Source organism: Octodon degus, unplaced genomic scaffold (assembly GCF_000260255.1).
Source record: "Octodon degus isolate 3935 unplaced genomic scaffold, OctDeg1.0 scaffold00071, whole genome shotgun sequence".
NCBI classification, from domain to species: domain Eukaryota; kingdom Metazoa; phylum Chordata; class Mammalia; order Rodentia; family Octodontidae; genus Octodon; species Octodon degus.
Window position 1 is genome coordinate 10,941,255 of NW_004524647.1, and position 19,395 is coordinate 10,960,649.

General features: G+C 45.8%; 1 protein-coding gene across 2 annotated transcripts in view; it reads right to left on the reverse strand.

Moving 5' to 3' along the window:
- Window positions 1-1,280: 1,280 nt before the first annotated feature.
- The window catches only part of Itih5 (inter-alpha-trypsin inhibitor heavy chain family member 5), a 103,672-nt gene continuing 85,557 nt past the window's right edge, over window positions 1,281-19,395 (reverse strand). The window contains exons 8-14 of one of the 2 annotated variants that reach the window (XM_004635318.2): window positions 18,706-18,874; window positions 15,447-15,756; window positions 11,839-12,398; window positions 8,983-9,036; window positions 7,106-7,222; window positions 4,094-4,471; window positions 1,281-2,171 (exon numbers count right to left, since the gene is read on the reverse strand). In XM_004635318.2, coding sequence (XP_004635375.2) covers window positions 1,852-2,171; window positions 4,094-4,471; window positions 7,106-7,222; window positions 8,983-9,036; window positions 11,839-12,398; window positions 15,447-15,756; window positions 18,706-18,874 — 1,908 coding nt within the window. In that variant the 3' untranslated portion in view covers window positions 1,281-1,851. The remainder of the gene's footprint in view (window positions 2,172-4,093; window positions 4,472-7,105; window positions 7,223-8,982; window positions 9,037-11,838; window positions 12,399-15,446; window positions 15,757-18,705; window positions 18,875-19,395) is intronic. The other variant, XM_023719756.1, reaches the window with a different exon arrangement.

Consider the following 19,395-nt stretch of genomic DNA (forward strand, 5'->3'; position numbering starts at 1 on the left):
GATGGCACAGCTGACCTGCCGGGGTCTGGTAGGTCGCCAGGCCGGGAGCTACAGCTGCTACGAGGGGACTGTACAGTTCCCCAGCACGAACTGGCTCCTAAAACCACCAGATCTGACAAGAACATGCTCAAATGCTTCCCACAGGAAGGTAAACAGGATAAACAATGTTCTCAGCGCAGAGTTCTCACCAAAGGCCGAACACACTGCTCTCCCAGTTCTTGCAGGCTGCCTTGGCGTCAGGCCCCACAGCAGAGAGCTCCTGTGAGGACAACACAGATCCCTACCCCTGGCCCCATCACAGCGCCCTTCTTTCCTGGCCACATTCTTTCTCTGCAGTTTGGCCTATCTCTCCCATACAGCCTCCTCCAGCTCAGGTCTGAGTCACCAGAGCAGAGTGGAGTGATGCTACCGAGGAGAATGAAAAGACCATGAGCAGCCCCTGCTCCCTCTAATAACAGGACCAGGCCTGGCTGAGGCCATTTGGATGGGGACAGTACCACTCAGGGACCTTTGATCCCTGGGCCCCACTTTAATCTTTTCCTTAGGGATTTAACTTTGTCACCATTCTAGAGCCAAAGCCCCTGGCTCAGGTTGATCTCCTGTCTTGTGTCCATCTGACATGTGGAAAGGCTTTCCAGAGGGCCTGAGCATGCGCGCTCCTCCTGCAAACAAGTGCAGGCTGAGTGTCCCTGAGGTGGGCTACTGCGCTGGGCTCACTCTTGCCGGCTTTTCCTCCAATCCCAGCACTGTGCTTGGATCACTCATCACCTCCTGGGAGGATAAAGGCAAAAAGGTCCAGGAATTATGACAAATACAGAAGAGCTCCCAGTTAAAGGTCTGTCTTTCAGCTGGCCAACTCTCTAGCACCAAGAAGGGCTGGTTAAAAAACATCCCCATGGATTGTCTTGTTTATTAAAAACTTCTTGGAATAAGTTGGAGAATGTTCAACAGCAAGGTCAAGTGGTCTACAAAGCTCATTAGAAAGAGATCAGTATCTAGGACATAGGTTTTTCTACTTTTAATCATGTTTAAATGAAAATTAATTTTTAAGGACAAAATTCCACAGCAGAAAGAAAAAAAAAAAGCTCTCCTAAGAAAAGTCTTAATTGGGCTGGTGAGATAGCTCAGTGGACTAAGTACCAACTTAGGCAAGCACAGGGACCCAGTTCAGTCCCTTCCCCATTGCCACGCTGGCCACCAAGACTAGGTGTGGTGGCACATGCCTGTAATCCCAGCACTGGGGAGGCTGAAAGCAGAAGGATCACTACAAGTCTGAGCTGCATAATGAGACCCTGTACCAAACACATTAAAAAAAAAAACCCTTAATTATTTACAGTCATCTAATTTGTATACTGTTTGGATGATCACTAAGCCTGGGGCTTAGTGGAAAGTGTCTCTGAGAAAAAGTTCAGGGGTGGAACATCTGGAGAACACAGCAGAACAAAGGAGAAATTCCTAGATATGAATATAATGCAGAGAGTAGAATTTGGTCATTTCTACAAGGAAAATAAATTTCATGACAACCTTGTTACCCTGGAAGGAGTTAGCTTTTGGAAGGTACAAGGGACAAGCCAGATGGTACAAGATAAATGCTTTCATGCTTTGAACTGTGGCCTTTCTTCACTTGATGCTACCTGTTTTGTCTACCAAGGGCTGGGGACTGCAAGGGAAGGAAGAGGAAGGAGGAGGAGGAGGAAGAAAACAATGTCTTCACTCGGCTTTCTGCCTTACCCCCACTCCAGCAGACATCAGCCCTAAGCTGCAGAGTGCAGCTCACTGCAAGAGCATGGGGTAACAAGGATAGCTGTGCCTTGGAGTCCCCCACAGTCACTCCCCTTTCATGCACTGTCTTCAATTAAGGCTGCTGGGTTCAGATCCATTGAACCCTCCCAGCCCCAAAGTTGTTGCTGTGTCAAATGGATGAGATGCCAGGTAATCCTTGTACACCCCATCAATCAGCTTGGCAGCATTGTTCCTGGCAAACCAGCAGTCTATCTGCTCCTCACCATTGTAAATCTTCCTTTGTTTCCAGACCACTGGGACTCGGTGCCCTTTCACCTGAAGGAAGGTCTCAGGTGTCCCTTCTGCCCAGGGGAGGGGAGGATTGGTAAGGTTTGTGCTGTGTCCAGCAGGCTCCTCAGTGAGTTTGGTCTCCTGGTCCAGGAACTGACCTGGGAAGACAAAGAGACACAAAATATAAATCATCTGAAGAGCAAAATAAAAGACAGATGATGGGCTGGGGAGATGGTTCAGTAATAAGTGCAGCCTGAGTTCAATCGCTGGTTCTGCCCCCCCCCCACTCAAAAAAAGACAGGTGATGGGGACAGGAAGGATGCTCTGTGGAGATGGACAGGGTATGTGTGAAATCGGGACAGAAATGATTAAGAGACATGGTTTTATATGAATTTCCCAAGACTGATGTATGTAATATGTGTTGCAAACATATCCTAATAAAAAGTTTTCCTAACTGCATTGAGGTTAGCTAATTGCAGATAACCACTGTAGTCTAGCAGCAGCAGCAGTGTCAAAATGATTGTTTCTTTGTTTATGGTACTGGAGGATGAAGCCAGGGCCTTCACATGGAGGCACATCCCCAACCTCTTTTTTATTTTATTTATTTATTTATTTGGTACAGGGTCTCACTATGAAGCTTGGACTTATAGTGATCCTCCTGCCTCAGCCTCCACAGCACTGGGATTACAGGTGTGCACCACTGCACCCAGTTTCGGTGGCTGGCTCAGCACGAGGTTGGCATGTCATACAGTACCGGGGATCGAACTCAGGACCTAGTGTTTGCTGGTCAGGCACTTGGAACACTGAGCTGTCTCCTCAGCCCTAATTTACTATTTTGAGGCAGGGTCCTGCTGGGTTTACAGATGTGTGTCACCATGGTCAGCTGGGCAGAAGGGCTTCCCACTGAACACAACCCTAGGCTGGAATCTCCCTTGAGGCCGTCATACACTGTCCAGCCTGGTGACATACCCTGGAGAGGAGAGCACTGGCCTCTGCACTTAGTAAGAAATCACCTGTCTGGCAACTGGAGACAAGTGGCCTGCTGTGGAATCTGGAGGTCATGGCAAACACAGATAAGTGGGGCCTGGGTGCAAACCCCCTCCTTGCGCTCCATGTGGTGGGCACACACCAGCATGGGGTGTGGAGTCGTCGGTTCAGGCTATGCCTGACACTCATCCTCAGACTTTTGTAGGTCAAACAGCGGGAGTGCTCAAGCCAGGGCAGCACAGACCTGCCTGTGTGAGACGGAGCCTCTGCTTGGCATCAGCTGGGCAGGACGCGGCCAGCTCAAATGCCAGGAAGCTTTCTAAACCCAGTCCTGGCAGCAGCTCATCCTTTAGTTTTGGGCAAGAGGCCCACATGAAATTGCACGCGGAAGAAGACGGGCCAAGGTGGCCTCTGGCTCCCACAGCAGTGCTGTGACGCCTAGGAAAGGCATCTGTCCGTTGTGCTGGGCCTGGGCCACGGGCTGTCCTTTCTCTGTGTCTTCACAGAGGGACAAGGAACCAGATCTTAAGATGATTACTCTCTCTGTCTTTGTTCTCTTTCCCAGAAGACTAGTGAGAACTGGTTTACAGTGCTTACTTCTATGCCGGAAATCATTAGGAGGCAAGAAATCTAATTTTCATATACACGCAGTCAGCCCTCTGTACCCAGGGGATTCTGCATCTGTGGATTATATCAGCTGCAGACTGAAAACATTTGGAAGAAAATGCACCTGTACTGAACACAACTTTTTTCCTTGTTATTATTCCCTAAACAATACAGTATAGCAACTATTTACATGGTATTATAGAGTACAGGTGTGGGAAGTAATCTAGAGATAATTTAACAGCAAAGAGGAAAATGTGTGCAAACTTTATACAAATATGACACTGCCTGAGGTGAGGGCTTACCCATCCTTGGATTCTGGTATTCTTGGGAGATCCTGAAACCACACCCCTGTGGGTACCAAGGGACATCTGTATATGCAAGGACCAAACGCCTACTAAACTTCTCAATCAATCTAACAATTTGGAGGCTAGATTTCACTTGGGAAATGTAACTCCTGTGAACCCACAAAAAGCGCCAGCGGCCCTACCTAGCAGTCCGTGGCACTTGCTGGAAAGGCCTTTGCTGTTGGAGATGTAGAAGCCCAAGTGGTTTCGCTGGAATGGTGCTGGCTTTTTGTAGAGGTGAATGAGGACAACAAAGGCTATGGTCCCCTGGATGGTGACAGTGACGTTGGCGTTGGCAGACACAGCCACCTCCAGCCCGCGGCTCCCCACTATTGTGCTCTGGTTGCAAGGGAGGACCAGCCTGTCGCCCCCGTCTAAGATGATTCTGCTGGGTGTGATCTCCAGGTAGGATCTCTCAGGCTGATTGATGAGGATGGTGATGGTGCCGAAGTAAGTGCGCTGCTTCTTGTGACCATTTGGGGGAGCAGGGGCCCCGATTAACTCGCCATTCACTGTCACACCTCAAAAGTGAGAGGAAGACAACAGTGGTTAGAAAACGGGTTTGCCTGCTAAGAACTCTCTTCCTCCTTCCCTCTCTTCATGGCTCTAGCACCACCAACACCAACTCCATGTCTAAGCCACTTGGTTCAAGCCACTTGGTGGTCACCATGTAAGTCTGAATGCATGAAGCTACAAGGGAGTTTCCATTGCACTTGATTAGCACCTTGGAATGGGGGAAGGAGGCTTCAGGTTTGGGTCAAGGTATCACAGAAGGGCTTGCATACTCGCGTGCCTTTATTCCAAGGTCTGGTTATAGTGGCACAGGTCTTGTGGGTCCTGATGTGTGTTTTGTATTTACCAGTTGCCACTGATCCTAACCTAGAAAAACTCTTGGAGCAGAGGGGATAGAATCTAAATTAGAAAATTTTTATTCCTAAAACTCAAGTGTTTCTACTTACTATGCATGCACCCTTAGACAAAACCATTAAAAAATTAATCTTCAATTCCCTCATTTTGGGAAATGAGGAGGCTATAAAAATCTAAGGGAACTTTCATGAGGACGCAAGGGGTAGGATATGTACGCGCTATGTAGTGCCATCAGACATTAGTTGCTTTCTGCCCTGCCCCATCCTGAGGTGAGCACAGCTTTTCTGGACTCATCTCTCCCATGAGGCCACGGGCAAACGCCAGGGTGCCCTGCTGTGGGGCTGGACAGCAAGCAGGTGCCACTGCGCAGAAGACGTCTGAGAACAAGTAAGCTGATGCATATTAGATCTGCTTTGTTCTCAGGCAAAGCCGCAATTTTTAATAAAGATTGCTATATAATTAACTCTTGCTTTCTCTGCTTTGAGGATGGTCTTCCTAATAAATCTTGACTAGCAACTTCTTAGATATACAAGGAAAAAAGTGACTTCCTGGCCAAAGCATGGGGGAGAGGAGCAGTCCCCGCCAGAGCCGAATCCCTGCTCTTGGCCTCAGAGCTCTCACCACCCAGGCTGAAGCGCTGTCTTGCACAACTCAAGGAATTTAGAAACCATGGGAACAGCTCCCAGGAGAAAGAGTATTCAGAGAGCCACATAGTTGGGTCACTGTCTCTTCCCTGCACCCTGTGGTATTACAGACATCAGAAACTTGGCTTTGAAGCTAGGAAGGCCTGCAAGAAAACAACCTAATCAAGAACTAGGACCAAATCTCACACAAATACATCATGCATGTCACCTTGCTGGGGGACACTCTGCAACCTGAACTTCTTTTTTTTTTTTTTTCAAAGTTTTATTGATAAACAGCAATGAGACAGTTTCAAATCAAATCGAAAGTACAGTTTCAACAAATAATACACTGCATATATTCTTCTTAGTGGTTAATTGCTGTATAAGACATGGACTTGTGATCCTATTTACAAACACCATTAGAACAAATCATTCTATTCATTAACAGAATGTAACTATATATCTATCCCAACCACTTTGAATACACAGATACAAAATGGACATTCATCTGTATGCCCCATTTTTTCTAAGTTCTGTTATTGAATATTATAGGTGTGTAAACTCAGCAAAATATTCTAAAAGAGTCCAGTAGCCCATAATAGCATTGGGTCTTCTGTTTAACTGACAATGTCAGAAATTATTGACCTGAGTCCCCCACAGCTCAACTTAACAGCATGGCTTTATTTCTTATAATTTCGTCTTCATACTTTTCTGCTGGATGGTTAAGACCAAGGTAAAGCAGGACCTATGCAACAAGAGTTGTAGCTTTTTGGTCTGAGAAGGTCAGTGAAATGCCCTCAGGATTTGTCCTGAGATCCTGTACCTCAGATTGTAGAACCTTTATCAGTGCAGCCATGCGGATGAGTCACGGCCATTGTTTGGCCAATGTGCTCTCTGTGAAAGCCTTAAATTAGGGGTTTTTTTAATTGCTTTTTTTTTTTTTTTTTTTTGGCAGAACCGGGGATTGAACTCAGACCCTTGCTCTTTCCAGGGAAGTGCTTATTCTACTGAGCTATCTCCCCAGCCCTTTGCAACCTGAACTTCTAAGCCCCTCGTTTTCTCAGCACTGAGAAATACCAGATGGTTCCCAAAAAAGCCAGGCTGTGTGACAGTCTGCAGTGTTGTCCCCAAGCATTGTTACCTTGCCCTGAACAACACCCTTTCTGTGCTGACATCTTTCCCCAGCCCCACTATACCACTGATACACACAGCAACTGGGCCTTACTTCTACATTATCACAGAACTAGGATGTATGAGTTTGGACCTCCTACCTCCCCACTATTAGAGCACTTCAATGAAAAGACATAGCAGCAGCAATGATGTTATGAAGCTTCTATAACACTTGAGCATTTTTGAAGCTACTTCATATCCTTTATTTCATTGGATTTACTTCATGATGTCCTATGAGGCCAGCAGAGCCCCACTGTCTCTGTTCTACAAGGAAGACCACTGCAGCATGACAGCCTGTGCTCAGGGCCACACTGAGGCTGTGCAGTGTAAGCTGAGTGCACCCTGCTCTGACTCCAAATTGGGAGCCTCCAATCCCTGCAGCCAATCACCACAGCATCCACTGGGCATCCCCCATGTTCCTTATACAGCAGGTCATTCAGCCTAAAAACACAGGTGGGGAGCACACCTCCCTGATACAGGAAGGGCAGGACTTACCGGAGCCCATGTGATCAGAGACCAGCCGTAGGATGTCCCCCGGCTGTCCATCGATGTTAAAGCAGACGGTGAGTTTGCTCAGAGGGAAATCCACAACAAAATGGGGATCACCATCCACTGTCAGGGAGAGAACGCAGAGAGAAGGAGAGAAACTCACTGCCCGCCTTCCACGTGTAATTATGCATTGACTCCCAAGGATAGCACTGGGAGGAAGTTTCTAAATAAGGCAATGCAAGGGAAGGAAGTGACTCCCTAGACTCACTCACAAGTGGCTGGAAAACATTGATAACAGGTCTTCTAAGCACAGATCTAATGCTCTGTTCACCAGACCTCAGTGAAGTGTGCACAACTGGGCTCTGTCATAAGCCTCCACAGGCCCGGCTGTATGCCGCCCTTGCCTAAAGGCACTAAGAAGCTGGCCCCACTTGAGGGCAATGACAAATAGCATAGAGTCACTAGGAGGGTGGGCAGGAGAGCTAGGGATGCCAGTGGAATCACTCCTTGCGGTCACACTGACTTTATTGCTCTCAGCTGTTTGTCTGCAGTTGGGCCCATGAAGTGCAGCTGGCCCCAGTCCCCGTTTACTCTCCCATCATCACCTCGGCTAGTCGTGAACAGCCTGCCTCTTTACTGCACAGACCAAATATTTCCTGAAGGTCAACATCAACTCTTCTCTCTCTCTTGCTAGAGTGCAGATGCAGTCTCTCTCTGGCTTGGATATGAAGCACATGGCTCAGGAATACTAAGAACGAGTGTGTGCATGCATGTGCTAGACGTGTGGTCAGGCAGAGCCTGGTCTCTTCAAGCTGAAAGTGAGTTCATGCTCTCTTGGTAACTGCTGAAAGCACAGCGTCACTTGGAAGGGCCCTTGACACCCTGAGGAGAAAAGCTCCACTGTTGCTTTTGACAAGCATGCTATACATGCAGGTCCATAAAACAGGCATGTCCCGGAGCTCAGTGACAGGGACAGTAATGCACAGGCTGCCACGGATGGGATGCAGTGCCTCTGAACGCGTGCTCTGTGGAACGCAAGACCACCCTCCTCTAGGATGCTGCCTGTGCTAATCACTTTTGGACTCTCCCTGATTTTTTTTTCTTTTAGCAAGCAACATTTTTTACTTATAAAGAGATTTGGTTGTTCTGAGTAGAAATGGTGAGTTTGGTTGCGGTAAGAACTCTCAGAGAATTGTCACACAAGCCACACCTAAAGCATGCAACATTGTGGGTGAAAACTTTGGTCGCCTCAGTATGCCATTATTTTTTTTCCATCATCAAAAAACAAGCAGCCACATTTCTTTATATTCTGCCTTTCACAGGGGTTCAGGGCCCTTCCTAGTGAGAGCAGCCAGATTTTCTCTAACACAGCCATTGGAAGAATAAAACCTGGCCGCCCTATCCTGACTTTTATTATCACCCTGGGAGGTTGTCAAAAGAAAATTTTATGGCCTTTAAAATCTGTTCTTTTCCTTCTAAGGCCAAGGTTTAAAAAAAAAAAAAAAACACACACACACACACACACACACACACACACACACACACAAAATCCTGCCAATCCCTCCAGACATTTATATCTTTATAACTCTGTTTTTTGTATCTGTGACCCCTGCAGCTGAAATCCCATATATTTCAAATCTCCAAAGCCAGTGCTCTGAAACCCAGCCACAGGCAGAACGCGCTTCTGCTTCTCTTCTTCCATGGGGCCCTTGCCAGGCTTCCTGGAGCCTGTGGGCCCTCCATGGGGTTTAGGCAGTGGCTCACAGCTGTCCTGGATCTTAGCGTCTGCCTCACAGAGCAGACCTGAGAAGTGGGCCGCGATGCCAACTGGCTTCAGGGAACTCCTCACCTCCAGTCACACTCAGCCACACCGTTTTCTTTACCTGATGTCTTAGAGAGTTTGATTCTTGGGTTGTGGAGTTTCTTGAGCATAGGTCCTGAGAAGGAAAGGAAGAGAAAAGACACTCTCATTCACTAAAGATGATGCAGTCAGACAGAAGAGCAGCTGAAATGAATGGCACCCAGCTTTCATGCCCTTGTAACAGCTGAAATGATCCAGAGCTCTTTAAAACTTCATTTATTTTAAAGAGAGAGGCTGGCCTCAAAAGACACAACTGAGATATAAACTGCAGCAGTTTAATCATTTTATTTATTTATTGATTTACTTTGGCTGGCTCAGCCTGCCCTGAGGGTGGGGCTGGTGCAGCGTGTGGTGCCGGGGATCAAACCACAGTCCCCTGCTCCTGACTAAGCTTGCCTAAGTAGGTGCTTTAGATCGCTGAGCTGTCTCATTGGCCACAATTATTTTATTCTTTACCTTCTAGATAATATTTTCATTTTCTGTGACCTTTGTGAATATATGTAACACTACTGGCCTGTACACTTAAAAAGGGTTACAAGGGTAAATTTCATGTTGTGTGGCTTTTAAAACGAAAAAGCTAAAATCAAAAGGTACAGTTAAAATCCAGTGTCCACAACAATATGTGTAAGCTTAATTCATAAATCTCTGAAATACCAAGCACTCAAAGGAACTTCACTCACTGAGAGCCAAGCATGGTGGTGTGTGCCTGTAATCCCAGCACTCAGGAGGCTGAGGGAGGAAGATCACCATGAGTTTGAGGCCAGCCTGGGCTATGAAGTGAGTTCAAGGCTAGCCTGAACTACATAGTCAGGCTCTGTCTCAAAAAACCAAGACAACAAGACAGAACAAAACAAAAAGCAAAGTGACTTAGCTGAATAAGTATTCCATGAATATATAAGCTCAAAATAAATTATTTTCTGTAAGATCACTATCTTACTTCGAATCTTGGATGAAGTAGAGTATGTTCCTCTTCATACGTCTTTAGCCTTGGAGAAAATAAAGATAAAAGGATCTAAACGTTTTTTAAGCACTCTCTCTTCTAGTCCCTGGTGGCAGAGTACTGAAGGGCCAGAAGGACAGAGTGCTCTGTGGAAGCTTTGCCAGGCACAGTGGCACATGCCTGGAATCCCAACACTCTGGGAGGCTGAGGCAAGAAAATTCCAAGTTCAAGCTCAGCCTGGACAAATTAGCTAGACTTTGTCTCAAAAGGTAAAAATTTTAAAAAGGCTGGTGATCGCAGGTCCTCAGTGTGAAGGTCCTGGGTTGAACTCTCAGTACCGGGGATGGGCATGGGGTAGGGGGTGGAGTAGCAGCTGCCGTAGACACCCAAAAAATCACAACATGAGAGTTCTGGGAAAAGGAGAGCTGTCTTGCACCATCACTGACACTTCAGCAAAATCTTATCTGAAAAATCTCCTTTAAACAATAAGAATAAATAAACAATGGTGGCTGTTTCCTTGTCTGTGTACCTGGTCCTCTGAGTCTATTATCATTTGTGTCCACTCTCTCCTGAATCTACTGAGATTTGAGTTGCTGACACACAATAGATGACCTTACTCCAAGGCATTGTTCCTGGAAATGGCATGGATGAGCTTGGTATGAATTAATACTTTCCAACAGCCTGCTTTTAATCATAATAAAAATTGCACCAGATTTTAGAAAGGCTCCATGCTTTCTAAAATCTTCACTGTTTTTCTAGAAGGGTTTGTACTTCTCAATAAATTTCTAGCATCCCATATCTCTTGGGAGACAATGGCTCATGTTTATAGAACACTCGTTACGTGCTAAAGACCTTCCATACTAACGCTCACGATGGCTCTTCAGGAGCATTCCTATTGCCCCAGATTTTACAGGCATGGAAATGCAGGCTCAAAGAAGTACAAGAATCTGACCTAGGCTTCACAGATGCCCCAGAGGATCTCTGGGTCCTGACTTCCCATTGCCTCCTCCCACTGGTGAGCACCCTAGATTAGAGTGTAAAGAATAAAGAAGACATCATCTGGGAGCGATCTCACACAGGGTCGGGCTAACTTCTGCTCCCTTTCTTAGCTGAAGGAAACTTGACAAGAACCTAGTAAAAATGCTAGATGTCACAACATGCCACTCTACAAATGGGCATTACCCAGAATACCCCTTTCCTTCGGTCCTACAGACTTTCCTTCCTCTTGTTCCTGTCTCTAGGAATTCCCTCCCATCAAACTGCCGACAAAAGTCAGCACAGCTGTGTCTGCTTAAATTCTGGGTAGATTCTCTCAAGCATCGATATCACGGCCCTTCAAACTTTCTCAAGAAAGTAAAAACAATTTACACATGAACTAACCTAACTCTGAAGGTTTTTTGTTTTTGTTTTTTTCCCTTTTGGCCTGCTCAGCCGCCCTGAGGGCAGGGCTGGCAGTGGCATGTAGTGCAGGAGTGGGGGGTAGGGGGCGAGGAATCAAACTTTGGTCCCCTGTTCCTGCCTAAGCAGGGCTTTAGACTGCTGAGCTCTCTCACCGGCCCAATTCTGAAGTTTAAAAAAACTAAAAAGGCACTTAAAACTGAAAATTTGCATTGTGTGTTCATCTTGGTGCCCCCAGTTGTGCCTGACATGTGGCAGTCACTGGATTTAAGGATAACTTATTGACTGGCTGGCCACTGGCCATGTTTCACAGCCCACACACTTTGTTTTCACTTCCTTTGAGAGCCACAGTTTATAACAAGCCAAACCCATGATCCCACATACTTTCTGCAGATTACCTGCTGCATGCAGGGCCCTTATTTATAAAAATTACAATCTGATAAAATAAAACAGATTCCTGCTGAGGTTGCTGTGGGCTTACAAAGCATCAGAAGGAACACTCAGTCCCAGGTCAGCCTGGCCACACAGGAACTGTGCTACCTGGTTGTGTGGTGGATCCCCGAAGGCTCTGCATCACCGTTTCAGGGCCTGTTGCAGCAGACATGCCCCGGGTGACCTCCAGTGTGTCCTCCTGAAGCACTGGCCCCCTCAGCTTCATGGAGGTGAAGGGGGTGAGGAAGTGGTAGCTCATGGCCAGGTCCTGCGCCTTCTGCCTCAACCTCTCCTTCTCCTGCTCATTGTCACTCTGTAGCCAGGAACTCAGCAGCTCCTTCACAGTGAGGTAGCTCCAGACATGCTCGATGTGGTTGGGGTCCTCCTCGCCATCACCTCTGGAACTGGGGCTTCCCGGGACACCATTCCTCACCTTCTGAGGCTCCACAGGCACATCTGTCTTTAGGATGACAAATTTCTTACTGTTGCTGGCAGTGACCTTCACATGCAGCTGATCCATCTTCCTGTCTACCAGCTTCCCAGCAATAACAATCTCAGAGCCATTGAAGTAGTTGGGGAACACAGTTTTGGTGACGTGTTCCACTAAGCCAGAGGGATAATCGATGCGGATGTCAGAAAGTAGAGGGGTCCTGATCTCATCATAGAACCTGCAGCAGAGGAACAGAGAGAGAATGAGGGCCTGGCTGGCAGCAAGTGAGACCATCCTAAAGCAAGTGACACTCTCATAGGGATGAGCTGACTGGAGTGATCAAGTCCATCAGTCCCCAGCACAATCTTTGTGACAGAGGATGCCCAGAAGGAGCTCAAATTCCTCCAGTGAGAAGGTACTCACGTTCTCACAGTGATCCTGAGCCTCTCTGTCAACTGCTCTGATGACGAGAGAGAACAACCTTAGCACTGGTCAAGTTCTTCCTCCCTGAAATTTCTAGTGTTCTTCTGAGGCAACAGAGAATGAGTCTAGCCATCTTCAACAAGACAGCCACAGAGATGCTCAAAAGACATGGCTGTGTGTCTCTGGAAGTCTTCTTTTTATGCAGCCTAATCGACATCTGTTTCTTGAATTATTCTTCCTGTGATACAACTTCAAGATCCCCCTCACAACTCTTGATACATTTCCCTTGTGCACACCTAAGCTTCTCAAAGGGCTCCTGAAAACATTTCTCTTAAAAATCAAATGGATGTTACAAATACATTTTAAGTAGCAGTTGGGAGATCTGACCTTGACTTTAGCATCTTGCTTTTGCTTAATTCTATATTTGTTTCTGACAGCTTTTCTTGTGGTCCTGTCATGTGGCTGCTTCTTGCCAAGAAAGGGCACAACCAAAATCCCTTTTCCAGGATCTACCCAGCGCAGGGTGTGCAGCTCAACTTCCATCCCAATCACACCCTTGCTCTGTGTCTAGGAAATGGCACAGTTGATTCATGTATGAAATCCGGATGCTCAGTCAGTACAGAACTACTCTGGCAGATCACTGACTAGGTCGCCAACTCCATTCTCCCTTTCTTTTATACATGAGTTCTAACAAATCACATGTCCTACTAAAGATGTTTCCTGGCCACATGACCATAATGTTACCAATGGAATATAAGTGATATGTGTAACTTCCAAGACATTTGCTTTAAATGAAGTAGGCTTTCCTTTTCTTTCTCTTTTTTTCTGAGGCTTCAATATAGAATGATAGTGACCTTAATTTCAACCTTCAGGTTAAGGACAATACCTAAGTATGTGAGTCAGAGCAATAAACTAGAAAGAACCCAAGTGAGTGTCTGATGATTGCATGAAGCAGAATTTAGCCGATCCCTTACCACAGGAGGAAGAAATGTAGGGCTGTGTTACATTAGCCTTTGTACCTGGCCACCTCTGATTGGCAGCGTAGTATCTACCCTAATATACCTAGTACCTCCTGGGCCAGTGGGGGTGAACCTGTGGTGTACGTGTCGTTCATTTTTCTCTTAAGACAAAAAAAGTTAATGTATGAGTTGTTTTATCTGAAGTAAAAATCTCAGTATTCAGGGTTAATTACAGTGTCAGCACTTTGCAATAAATAAGTGGGTTTTAGGACTTTGTTAGGGTTGCATGAAATGATGTGTCATAAATGCGGATGCATTTTAGGTCCTCGGTATTAGGGTGGATAATATTTTTAGTACTACGAACAGGGCAGTTCATCAGTTTCCATATAATTACTTTTACTGTGAGCCTCTTCACGAATCTCATTTCTCTCAGTTCTGTTATACAGCGCATTCACTGCTACCCGAATCTGGTTTTGAAAACTTTTACAATATAGGAAATAAATCTCTATTTTCATTTAGATGTTCTGTAAAATTCTGGAAGAAAGCCGGTAGCCAGTTCGACATTAGCCACCTGTCTTCATTGTAAACTCAAGAATTTCAGTGAGACTTATCATCACTAAATTTTTTTGGTTATAGCCATTGAACATCTATAAATGTACCTCAACCTCACCTCTACTTTACAGTATATGCCAGCTGTGTCAAGAATTAAGATGTGGTGGGGGAGATAGCTCCACAGCATAAGCGCCTGCAAGCACAAGGCCATGAGTTCTATTCCTGGTACAAAAAAAAAAGAGAAAAAAGAAAAAAGAAAGAAAGAAGAAAAAGAACTAAGATGTGCTGTGTATATGTACCAACTCCCTGTGATGAATGTTACTAAATGCTTGCTTAGGTAAGCACAGGGACCAAGGTTCGATCCCTGGTTCTGCATGCAGCACTGGCCCCACCCCCGGGGCGTGCTGAGCCAGCAATGGTGTCTGGGTGTGGTGGCGCGCCCCTGTAATCCCAGCACTAGGGAGGCAGAAATCAGGAGGATCACTATGAGTCTGGGCTGTGTAGTAAGACCCTGCACAGAAAAAAAAAAAAAAAAAAGCGCTGGGGAGATGGGATGGCTCAGTAGAATAAGCACTTTCCTGGCAAGCGCAAGGTCCTGAGTTCAATCTCCAGTACGGAAAAAAAAAATTATTAATTACTATGAACATGTACAAGAATACTTTTAAAAATTATAAAGCAATGTAGATGACATCAGAGCACACTGAGGTGGAAGTGGACACTCCACTGCATTAGCTGCAAAATCACACACTGTGTTTGGCATTGTGGTATCCAAGAGAAGCCACCTTGGAGTTAGAAAGCCTAAATTCTGGTTTGTTCTCTACCTCAAAATAAGAATCTGACAGCTCATCAGTTTAAACAGGCTCATTTCCTTCCAAATTAAAAGATAATCATTTAACTGTACTTGAAATCTCAAGAAGGCAATTACAACCATAAGAGCTCACTGAACACCTAATACAGAACAGCCATTGTGCCACTCAGTTACAAACATTCTTTAAATTCTGTCAGCCAACCACAATTCTCATTTTACAGACGAGGAAACTGAAGCACAGACAGAAGGCTAGAATTTGAACCCTGATATGCCTAGTTTCCAAACCCAGGATGAGATCAGTGACCTAGGAACATTTTGAGTAGATGGAAGGTATAGCAAGCAACCAGGGAGATAGTTCAGTAGCTTAAGCACCTGCCTAGCAAGCACAAGGTCCCAAGTTCGATCCCCAGTTGTGGAAAAAAAAAAGGTATAGCAAGAACACATTCCCCCCCCAAAAAAAAACCCCTTCTGTCTGAATTTCTATTGAATCTGACCCCCTGCAGCCTCAGATAACATATCCCCTTTCTGAGAAGAAAAAACAAACCCAATGAGCTGTGCACCCGCATTCTCCTCCTCAAGCACGCGCCGTGTGGTGCCACAGTTGTCCAATGACAGTTTCTCCAGCAGCTTGAAGTCCACATCATTGCCAATGCCAACACTGAAGATGCAGATCTGACCCTGGGCAGCCTCCTTGGTATTGTTGAGAATCTTGGAGGCTTGGGTCTCCCCTACTGTGGGCTTCCCATCTGTCAGAAAGATGACAAGGGACACACTCCGGTCTTCAATGTCATTGTGGGACACGTAGTTGTTGAGGAGCTTGATGGCTGCCTGGAGCGCCCCATTGATGTCTGTGCCTGTGGGACAAAACGCAGGATGGCTCACACCTCTGCACCACCTTCTGAACCGGAGCACACGGCCACAGCTGCATGGAGCTCTCATCTTAGCTAAAACATGAGTGTTTGCAAGGTGCACATAAATGACATGCAACAATCTCACTGCAAAAACCTTCTTCTGCAGGTAACCAATGACATCTCCAGGTAGGAGTTTTCAGTACCCCAGATTTAATGGCTTATGCCCCCTTTTCTGAGACTGGCTTTGAAAAGAACAGGAAAGTGCTGGGCACAGGAACTTGAAGGGAGAAAGAATAGCAGAGAGAAGAAAGACGCACAGACTAAGAGAGCTGGGTGGGACGAACCGACACCATCTCAGGTGACCTCAAACGTCACTGGATGATGCTGACACACTAGCCAGCCCCTTCATTGCCTCTCCCTCCTGTGCCTGCTGCACCTCCAGGCCAGCTCTGATTAGTAGAATCCATGACAAGAAGGAGCTACTGAAATGCACACTCCTGGACCCTGAAAATTTTCCTTTAGAAAAGTGCTTGTCATCAGCAGCTCTGATTAAAGCTGTGTGACAAGAACTGCAGAAGGAGGCAAACATGGACTCGTTTGGTATATGGAAGATGGGGGTGGTGGTGAGGCTGAGCCTCCGGGTAAAGCACAGTTTCTGGCTTAGCCAAGAATTTCACTCGGCTGAGCTGCTCCTGTCCCCCACCACCAAGCAGGGTTGGAGTGCTGATCAGCACGAACACCTAGATCCTTCAGTCACTGTCCCAGTAGCTTGAGAAAAATTCACATGCCAAAAATTTTTAGTTTAATTTATTTTTAATGGCTTGAGCTAAAATTGCATGACAAAAACATAAGCACCAACTTCATTATTTTTAGTAAATGTAGAGCTCTTAACCACAACCACCCCATGTCATCCTGCCTAGACCGATTAGCTACCTGCAAAATGTACAGAGTTTGAAAAGGCAGATCATTTCCTCATTACCTTAAATCCTCCAGAATTTCTAGCTTTAAAGAAAAATAGGTAAGTTCATGCTTGTGACAAAAATATTTATAATTCCTGGGAGGATGCATTCAGATTCCAAATAGAAGGGAAAGCTACAGCTGAAATAGTCTTTAATATTTCTTTGGAATCATTCATTTGCCTTTCAGAACGCCGCTCTCCTTTCTCACTGCCCCTGGGTGAGTGAGCACATACTAACTGGCAGGTGTTGTATTCTTTGTAATTTGCACTTAGCAGCGGTGCCAAATCTCTCACTCCTCTTCAGAGCCAAGGAAAGCTAGGGCCAAAGGATGGATTTAGCTTCGCTGATTGCACACAGGTGCCAAAGGCGCTGTGGGGCTTGGAATGGAGCCTACCTCAAGGTGGGGCAGTCCCAGTCCACTCAGCAACAGGGAAGCCTTCTCTGCAAGAAGAGACCTCTGGGGCTGCCTGATCCTGCCATCCAGAGCCCTGGGACCTCAGGAAGGGCACACAGCTCAGGTGGGTAGAAGCACCATATCATAGAGAGGACTTCCTATACACCAGGGCTGGTCTAAACACTTTAAATATTTTAACTCATCTGATCCCAGTAACAGCTCCTTTATTATCCTCTTACAGATGGAAGTTAATTGGCTAATGGTGTATTCAAATCTAGGCTGGCTTCAGAATATATACTTCCAGGCCAGGGAGACAGTGCAGGGACACAGCGCAGGCCTTGGAAGCACAAGGTCGTGAGTTTGATTTCCAATTAAAAAAAAAAAAAATCACACACATCAGAATCTACACTTCTGACTCTGAAGTTCCACTTTGTAGATTAATCCGCTTTTCACCTGCATAGTAGAACAAGAAAGAGAAAACTGGTAGGGTTTCTAAGGTTTAGATTCCAAACAAATACAGTGTATAACAGCTACTTCCTGGAGCCGTTTGGCACCTCCCTCCAACACAGACATACAATTAAATAAGCTCAGTTTAGCAAATGTATTGAGCATGCACGGTGTGTCAGTAACTATGCTAGGAACAGGACCAGTGAAGATGAAGAGGAATCTCTTTCCTCTAGTACTCTACAGTCTTATCAGATTCTTGCCAGAGACAAGACATATAATATTAAATATAATCTTTCCTTTCTCTCACGAAATAATAAAACAGTTCTTAGAGTACATTGTTTTTGAAGATTGGAAAGAAATACCATGGTAGGCCTAAGTACCAGGGAGGCAAGATCAAGTTCCAAAAGAAATTCATTTGGGAAAGCAAATGTCTTGAATAGGAAAAAATATATAAAAATGGAAGAAATCTCAAATGGGGTAAGACTAAGTAAGCTACATGTGTCAAATGTTTCCAGATAATCAGAGATATTAGTTAAGATGACAGCTTCAGAAGACAGTGTCTCTGTCAAGGGGCTTTAATAAAGGGGACAGAGGGCAGGTTGGGTCCCACTAAGTACCCCAGCACTGCACACTTCTTAAGTGACCCCTGTACTAGCCCTGTGAATGTAAGGCTCGGGTCCTGAGTTGAAGAAACTTACATGGTGCACAATTGTGACCTTCCCTGTCCTCTTAATATTCTGTACACTGACCAGGCAACATGATCAAGACCAGTGTGCAATGACTCGGAGCTCCCAAAGCCCTTTCATGTCCACAATCGTCCCTTAGCCAAATGGTCGCTGTAGTTCTCTGCCCAAGAACAAGTTAGCAAAAGCAGCTCTATTCTACAGATCCCTAAGATAAGCCAGGAAAGCATCCAAATACCTAACAGGTATCCGCACCCTCCCCCGCCCCAATAACTCGACTAATTTATTTTGATGCCTTGAGGATGAGAATTTAGATATTTGGCATTTAGAGAAATATAAGCTTCTGGGAAAGCTCTCACCTGTTACCTCTTTTCCTGTAATCAGCTTCAGTTTTCTGATCCTCAGGTCTTGGCAGAAAATTAGCTTGTTATCATGTCAAAGCTGATGTGCAAGGGAGGATCATGCTTACCTCCGCTGGGCGACATGAGGTGAATGTAGAATTTGCCATCGATGACATTGCTAGGAGTGACTGGTACCAGGTGGTCCTTCCACACTTTGATCCGATTGGAAAACCCAATGACACTGAAGTGATCCTGGGGTCGGAGGTCATGGAGAATCGTGGTAAGAGCGTCTCTCGTCTGCACAATGCAAAACAAACACCCATCATGTCGATTACACTGGTCCACTTGTCTCCTGGCTTGGGAACTGCCCACCAGGAGCAGCCCCAAAATTCAGATTCAGTGGCTTAGTTAAATGTCACATAGCTGAAAAAAAAAAAAATGGCATAAATATGTTAAGACACGAACGTATGCTGCTACCAGCCATATCTCCATATCTTTGCAACTGGTGTGCCCTGCCTTGGAATGTTCCTCCCCACCTCTTACCCCCATCTGTCACCTAATGAACCACTCCCAGTTCTTTAAGACTCAGGGTAGTGTGTTAGATTCTCTAATGGCAGCTTTCTCTGAGTTCTCCAAAGATCATCTACTCCTCTAGGCTGACCTTGTTTTGAACACAGCCCTGCCAAAAAGTGCTCACTGTGGCAATGATGACTTGTTTGATGTCTCTTTCCCTCATTAGACTATAAGTGCTTTACAGGTGGGCTCCACTCATCTTCCTGTCACCAAGTGACACATAGGAGTGCTGGACAAACGTTTAG